This window comes from Phalaenopsis equestris, unplaced genomic scaffold (assembly GCF_001263595.1).
Source record: "Phalaenopsis equestris unplaced genomic scaffold, ASM126359v1 Scaffold000636, whole genome shotgun sequence".
Lineage (NCBI taxonomy): Eukaryota > Viridiplantae > Streptophyta > Magnoliopsida > Asparagales > Orchidaceae > Phalaenopsis > Phalaenopsis equestris.
In genome coordinates, this window is record NW_018165076.1 from 360574 (window position 1) to 369249 (window position 8676).

Below are 8676 nucleotides of genomic sequence, written 5' to 3' on the forward strand. Positions count from 1 at the left end.
CCTCCATAATTCAAGTTTTTCTTCGGCTTTTCCTCTCCTCTTATCCACAAGAAGGATATCATCAGTAAAGAGCATACACCAAGGTACATCCTCCTATAAATGTCCAGTAAGACCCTCCATAACTAAAGCAAAAAGATATGGGCTTAAAGCCAATCTCCAATGTAATCCAATAGAAATAGTAAAATATTTGGTCAATCCTCCTTCAGTTTGAACACAAGTAACAACTCTAGCATACATATCTTTAATGTCTTGAATATAAACGATATTAACACCTTTTCTTTTCAAGAATTCTCCGAAGTGCTTCTCTTGAAACTTTATCAGAAGCTTTTTTTAATCAACATAAATTATATGTTGATCCTCCTTATTCTCTCTATACTTTTCCATCCAATTTCTCAATAAATGTCTAGCTTCCATTGTAGACTTGCCTGACATGAATCTAGACTGATTTTGAGAAATTTTTGTATCACATCGTAACCTATGTTCAGTTACTCTCTCTCTTATTCATCTATAATTTGCACTCTTGTGTATTTATTTTTTCTTAGAAATACGAACCAATAGACTCTTTCTCCACTTAGACAGCTTCTTTAGTTTTTAAAATAATATTAATAAATTTAATAAGTTAAGAAATTTTGAGATTTTCTCTTTTATTGGAATGTCATTAGATTGTACAACCTTTTCACAATTCATTTTCTTTAAATCCACATCAACTTCTTTTTTACTAATGTGATGGTGGAAATAAAAAATTTTGTTGTTATTTATAATATTACAACTATTAAAATTGATTGTATTTTCATGATCCTCATTAAAAAGTTTATCGAAATATCTCACACACCTATGTTGTATATTTTCATTTAAGAAAAATACTTTTCTTATCTCTTTGTTTGAATAATTTATATATATATATTTCATCATAATTAGTCTCTAATCTATTATAAAGATCATTAAAAATAGAATTCTTAGTATTACAAATTATTCTCTTAGACTTCAATTAGGCCATCTCATAGTTTTTCCAATTCTTTGAACCTTTACATTTAAACTAATTTTTATAAGAAACTTTTTATTTTAATCTTTTCTTGCACAATATTATTTCGCCACCATCTATTTTTATTCATAAGGGTTTTTCCTTTTGATCCTCCATGCATATTTTTTGTAAATTGCTTGATAGTATTCATTTTTTTATCCCACATAGTATTTAGTTTATTTATGAACATCCCAAATCTTAAGATATCAAGGTTTACTTATATAATTAATTTTATTGTCTTTTAAGTGCCATCATCTATTTATGAACATCCCAAATCTTAAGATATCAAGGTTTACTTATATAATTAATTTTATTGTCTTTTAAGTGCCATCATCTATTTCAAAAGTGACCTTAAACGGTCTCTTAGCATACTCAAATATATTTATTGACATATTTCCAAACGACTATGGCTGAGTTTTGTATAAAGAGCTTGCTTCCTTGAAAAAAAGCAAATTTAGCTTTGCAAAGAACAATACAAGAACTCACAGTAATATTCCGAGGATAAGAACCAGTAAGCTCTCGAAATCGGCAAACGCTAAAAAGAAGATTCTCAAAGCTGTCCCTTGCATGCTCTTCTGTGAGTGCTCTATTTTTCACATTATTTTCTTTCCCTGCACAACGTTAAACAACAGAAATTCAGAAAAGCAAATGTAACGTATCAAGTTTCCTAAAAACTCACTTATGATGCTATTATTAGACATTGTTCATTACATTTTTTCAAAGCTGTAAATTTTTTCCATGAGAATTGGAAAAATGAATTTGTATATGAGCAAAATACTATCAATCTACAAAAATATGCACAAATACCTAAAGATAAACAAAGCAGACTAATAGAACACATATTCTACAAGTAATTCCTTCTAGTAAGAAATGGTAAGAGCAAGGACTAGTCATTGCGTATTGTTAATGATATATCAGCACCATATAGATCAGGAAGAATGGAATGGAAAATTGATGAGGAAAACATAAACTACAAACATGCGGAATGGTTTTCATCATAAAATCAAAGTCCACTGATCTGCAAAACGAATCTTGCAATGTTCACCTTCCTATAATAATAGCATCACAAAGGCTCTCAAGTTGAGTAAATCAAAAGATTCAAAAAGGGTGGTGTGTCACAAGTCTAGTCTATAAGCTCCCTCCAGGACTTTAAACAGTATCAACTTACACAATCTATGGAGCATACAAATAAAAACCAGCCAAAGTATTAAGCTCCCTAATTATTCACCTCTCGCTAACAGTTCTAACCCAAGCTTCTAATCTTCTATCATGAGTACGGTCAGTTTGTATTCTCTCTAATCAAATAGGGCCATGCACGGTGCTATCTGTAGGGGGCATGTCAAAAGGATAAAAACTAAGGGATATTTACATACATAGCACACAATTTTCATGTATTTACATATCTCACAGATAAACTTTCATAATCACATATGACACTCAAATCTTTAATATCACATAGAAAATAGCACTATTAATACTTGATAAAAGTTAGATACACACATTTTATGCACAAGTTTAAAGCATCGAAGTGCTATGCATGTAAATATGGAAGTTTAAGTGTGAGATACGTAAATACATAAGAATTACGTGCCACGTATTTAAATTTTCCTATAAATTAAATGAAATGTCCGCTAAAATCAAGTTGGGAATGTGGATTGGAATATGTTCAGCTGAGATTCACCCAAAGGTCAAAGTTCACTTCGATAGCAATGAATGTTAGCATGGGGAATAATTCGTCTTATAGTTTATGAGTTTAGGGTTAGGTAGAAAGTTGAAACCACACCTAAGTAATTGACGGAATGTTTATGACACAATCTTCTATACTTGGACCAGTTCGGTCCAGGATTCCTAAGGATCGGCTAACCCTCTAGTCATCATAGGAGTGTTGCCCAACTGGAGTGGGGCCGACTCCTAGTTATCTAGAATTATATATGTGCTTTGTTAGTGTTTAGGGTTCAGTTTTGTTTGATTTACTTTGAGATGGCTGTCGGCGTCTCTTTTTCCCTCTACGGGTTGTATCCTAAGGTTCTAAGTGATGTTCCGGTCGTATCTTGATCCCTGTGTGGTGTTTATCCTTCCTAAACCTATCCCCATCCTTTCCCGCATCGACTACCTTTACCCTCGCTTCATTTCCCTTGCTGAGATTAGAATATGCTCAACTACGATTCACCCAAAGTTCAAAGTCCCCTTCGATAGAAATGAATGTTAGCATGGGGAATAATTCCTCATAGGGTGCAGGGTTAGCTAGAAAGTTAAAACCACACCAAAGTAATTAAAGGAATGTTTATGGCGCGGGCATCTGCAACTGGATTGGTTCGGTCCAGGGTTCCTGAGGGCTGACTGGCCTTCTAGTCATCTTGGGAGTGCCACCCAATTGGAGAGGGCCCACTCTTAGTTATCTAGAACTATATATGTGTTTTGTTGGCTTTTAGGGTTTAATATTTGTGTGATTTATTTTGATACAATTGTCGACATATCTTTTTCCTTCAACGGGTTGTATCCTAGGATGCTGAGTAATGCTTCGATTATATCTCCGTTTCCACATGGTATTTATCCTTCCTATACCTTTCTTTATCCTTTCCCACATCGACACCTTCACCCTCACTGTTTTCCCCTTGCTGCCACCACCCCGAAAACAGCAAGGCAATTGTTTCTCCCCTCCACCCCCTTCCAACTTGCTAGTGGCCTCCATGCCAGCACCACAGCCGATATCACCTACGCCCTACATCCAACCCTAGTTCTAATGTTGTGTTGTTTTGTTGCAATTTCTGATTTCCCTACTGTTTATTGTAATTCCTGATTTTGAATTTAGTAATAATATTTATTTTTCCTTTAGTGTTTGTTAAATTTTGATATTTGTTTATTATGAGAACTTAATAGATGAAAAAATGAACATTCATCGTTAAGAGCTCCTCTTTCGTGGATGAAAAACCACACAATGAACCACTTAATCAATGGTGCCTTATTAATATACATCAGATTTTGTTGTTTTGTTGCAATTTCTGATTTCCCTACTGTTTATCGTAATTCCTGATTTTGAATTCAGTAATAATATTTATTTTTCCTTTAGTGTTTGTTAAATTTTGATATTTGTTTATTATGAGAACTTAATAGATGAAAAAATGAACATTCATCGTTAAGAGCTCCTCTTTCGTGGATGAAAAGCCACACAATGAACCACTTAATCAATGGTGCCTTATTAATATACATCAGATTTTGTTGTTTTGTTGTAATTTCTGATTTCCCTACTGTTTATCGTAATTCCTGATTTTGAATTCAGTAATAATATTTATTTTTCCTTTAGTGTTTATTAAATTTTGATATTTGTTTATTATGAGAACTTGATAGACGAAAAAATGAACATTCATCATTAAAAGCTCCTCTATCATGGATGAAAGGCCACACAATGAACCACTTAAATTGTTGTTTTTTTCTTTTCTTGCTCTCACTCTCCTTACTCTCTCTTTCCTCTTTCTCTCTCTTCTCTAAACCCCATGAACTTTAGGACTCCAAAATCTCATTGTTCACATTTGGTGCCTTATTAAGATACATCAGATTTTGTTGCTTTCGAGCGAAGCTTTAATTGACAAGGAGCAAAGGTGATCAGGCTAAACTCGTTATATCAATCAATTTTGCTATTTTTTCTTTTTAAAGAAGTTTTCTTACAGACATCTACTATCTAGCAAAACCACCTAAAGTAAGAGAAACTAAAGAAACAGCTGTAGAGTCCTTATTTTATATGAAGCCCATGATTTGGATGACATTGAAGAACTGTTTTCAATAAGAGAGATCAGTGAAGATAGAGATGGTTATCGGGAGCTTTATTCAAGCCTTTATATCTTGAGTTGAAATGCCTCACCAAGGCCAAGAATTTTCAAGGAAATCATTCTAGAACGAAAAAAATCAAAGGCAATATTGTTCAGGAAGATGCACAAAGCATCATAGAAGAAATTTAAAGATGTTCTAAATCCTCATTTCAACGTCTAATTTTGATATAAAATGAATTTAAAATGATGAAAAACTAATGTGGGCAGCTTGTATGTAAAGATAAAATAAAAGCCACATGTGTGCCTCAAATTGAGATGCCAAGGATAAAAATTAAATAAATAATCAAGGCGATTCCGCCTTACAATACAAATTAGAATACACTCAACTAAAATCTGCTCACATATCAAAGTTCACTCTAATAGCATCAAATTCACTCTTCAACATAGGCAATCATTACCCTTGGCTAGAAACTAAGAAAAACACCAAATTGATTGATGAGATTTTTAATATGAGAAACAATTCGATTAGAAGATAGCAATCATGTATAAATAGATGACCATTAACCGCATCCATTCAATGTTTAAAATAAACATCCAAGAATAATAAATGGGTTCAAATTTACTAAGGAAAATAGTTTTATAGTCTTTATTATTCCTTTTGAGGCATGGATAGAGAAGGGGCCAGCCTCAAAGACAAGGAATATTTTTCTAGCATTTCAAGAACACTTTAATTATTGTGTTTATTCTCCTCATTCTGTCTCACTTATTCTCAATAGGACATCTCTATTGATTCTCTAAAAATGTATAAAAATATTTTCAAGTCACTTAATCTAGCAAGCTAATGAAACATGTTATAAATTTCACTTGAAAAAAAAAATAGTGTTGCCTATGAATTGAAGATTAAGAGGTCTAGGGCCAACCTATTATGATGAAACATTGATTTAGCATTAAAATTTCTCACCTCAATTATGGCTACCTTTTCATAGAAATGATAATTTTTAGCTTGATGCAAGGAAAACTTGTAATTCTGAGGAAAATTTGTAACAAACCAAGTGCAATATTTATGAGCATGGAGCTACAAAAGGCTGTGCAAAATCACTATAGGCAGTTATTAGCATGTCATTATAATGAGCTTACAAAACTTGTTACTTGTAAGAGAAACCATATCAAAAGAAAAAAGTAAACAGCAGGACCATGAACTCCATCTTAATAGCTATCTTATAAGAATCAATCAACAGGTTTTATTGGTTCCTCAGAAGAAGAATATTCAAAACTGACTTCTCTCTCTATAAAGTAGGAGCAGCAACAGCAATCAGGAATACATGCATGGATATGAAGTTAGAAGTTTTTAATTCATTCGGCACTAAATGCACAAATTTATACAACTATACTCGGAGAAATTAGAAAATAACCTCAAACAGGCAATCTTATCGTTTACCTATATTTGTTGCAGAAACATGAATAGTTCATTTATAGCATATTTTTTTCATACTAAACACAAAATTATTTCTCAAATTAACCATAAATTTTAAAATAAATTAGAGAAGCCCGATGATAAAACAAGAAGAAGTCAGATAATTTACCAAACCACCCTTCTGCTTCTGCAACACCCCAGTAACTTTGTGCCTCGCCCCGAGGTCCAGCATCTTTACGAGTTTCCCCACCACTAAACAAAAGAAGAGCACTCTCATCTTGAGCTGCAATCTCCACTCCCTCCTTAATATGAGCAACGAAAGTAGAAGCTTGGCCTGGATTTCTTTGATAAGGCTCCAAGAACCATGAGTCTTCCCTATCAAACTTTCCACAGCTCCTACTAATGTAAATAGAATGTCCGGCTACCATAACAAGATTATGCAAATTCTTCAAAGGATAAAAATCAGAAGCTAAACTTAATTTGTCATTTTGGTTCTTCATCAACCGTAAACTATTTTCATACATTGACAGAACAATCAACACAGCCACACCAAATATTAAAGAGGCAATAAAAATTGCAAGGGAGTGCAGCTTATAGAAAAAGCTGATTTGGTTTCCAATAGATTTGATCATTCTGATAAATCTGGACACCGAACTTTTTGGCTTTCTGTGTTTTCTAAAGTTTCCAGATTCCAAATCAATGTCCCCTCTGGAATAAGCATGCGAGGGCTTGGGGCTTCCTGGCCCAAATGTGTGGTTGTTCATGATTTCATTGAACTACTCTGTGCAGCTGAAGAAAGAAATCAAGCATAACCATAGTTATAATTTTGGAACAAAAAATGAATTTCACTAGAAACGATACTCTTCAAGAAAAGATGTCAAGCTTAATGAAAATCCAAGCAAGATCCAAATTATATGAAGTTTCAAAGGGAGCGAAAAGCCTAGTCTTGAGGTGGTGCCCGCTAATAAAATAGATTCAGAGCAAGAAATTCAATCACTCTGTAAACAGAAAGCCTGCATTCAGAGCGCCTCAAGATCAGCAGAAGGAACAAGTTTCTCAACAAACCCGCACTAAACTGAAGTCCGAAGATGCCCAGAAAATCTGCGAAAAAAATACGTGGAAATATCAAAATAGTTAGCTCTAGAGTAAAACCAACGAAAAAACTCCACAGGAATATTGATAAGTAACAAAATGCTGCAAAATTGACCAAATCCGTTGAAAATTATAAGATAAATTGAAACGAAAAGGAGAACAGATTAGGATTTAGGGTTCAGGAAAGTAACCTTCATGCTTGATGTCAGAATAATCGAGCTGGGAATCAGGATTCCGATACCAGGGTAGGTATATGAGAAATGCGGGAAGATCACGAGTAAAAGCTTCGAAATGGGTGAAATTTTGCCCCTTCGGGCCTCACTGCTTATAAGTGCGGCCTTTTGTTTCGCAGATTATCTGAAAACTGCGTTTTGTTGCGTTTCCGTAAAATGCCATTAAATTATTAAATTCATACAGCTGGTTGATTTGTGAATACTGATTTATGATGAAGACGGTGAGAGGGTGTAGAAAGTGTCGAATTGAGCAATCTCAAAGTTTTACTTGTGATTAACTTCTTAAAAAATACTCTTATTTGTGTTTACTCATGAACATGTTGAGCGCAAAATATTTATTTATCTGTTTCTTTTGCTTGGCGAGTTCAGCACGAGTTCTTCGTGGGTGATGATGTTTTTTTGACGAAAAAATCTTACATGTGGAGTCTGATATGTTGAGCCCAAAATATTTATTCATGTCTGTTTCTTTTGCTTAGCAAGCCGAACACTAAAACGAGTTGTTCGCGAACAATAAGGTCTTTTTGAAGAAATAATCATACATACAGAGCCTGACATGTTGAGTGCAAAATATTTATTCATGTATGTTTCTTTTGCTTAGCGAGCCGAACACGAGTTGCTCACAAACAATGAGGTCTTTTTGACGAAAAAATATTATATACGGAGTCCCGATACAGCTTTGCATCTGAACTCTAATAAAATCTTGTCACGTGTATTTGATTGAGTCCACCTAAAAAATGATGAAAAATTGATTATTGTGGTGTTATTGCAAAACAACTCCAACCGCAATACCACCAGTACCGTAGTTTCGCTTCAATAACCTCGCAAAACAACTCCAACAATGCCACAATAACACCACAATAACATAGGATAACACCGTCCGGAGGACCACACAAATAACATTGCGGTAACACCACAATAACCTCTGCAAAATAACTCTAATAACACTACAATAATAATGCAATAACACCCGTGAACAACGGCAACAACATCTCCCAGAGGATCACGCAAATAAGACCGCGGTTTATTGGGGTGTTATTGGCGTCTTTTCTTCTTCTTTTTTAGGTAGGATATGGGCTAAAATTAAATCTTATTATTTATATTAAAATTATTCATTTAAACACAATTTAATATATTTTTATTCTATTTTTT

The 8676-nt window shown here is 33.8% G+C and overlaps 1 protein-coding gene across 2 annotated transcripts in view; it reads right to left on the reverse strand.

Annotated features, from left to right (window-relative positions):
• LOC110030041 (uncharacterized protein C57A10.07) overlaps positions 1 to 7713 on the reverse strand; it is a 14393-nt gene extending 6680 nt beyond the window's left edge. The window contains exons 1-4 of one of the 2 annotated variants that reach the window (XM_020732581.1): positions 7486 to 7713; positions 7268 to 7303; positions 6372 to 6991; positions 1508 to 1632 (exon numbers count right to left, since the gene is read on the reverse strand). In XM_020732581.1, the coding sequence (XP_020588240.1) occupies positions 1508 to 1632; positions 6372 to 6966 (720 nt within the window). In that variant the 5' untranslated portion in view covers positions 6967 to 6991; positions 7268 to 7303; positions 7486 to 7713. Of the gene's footprint in view, positions 1 to 1507; positions 1633 to 6371; positions 6992 to 7199; positions 7304 to 7485 lie in introns of both variants that reach the window. The other variant, XM_020732580.1, reaches the window with a different exon arrangement.
• Positions 7714 to 8676: the final 963 nt, after the last annotated feature.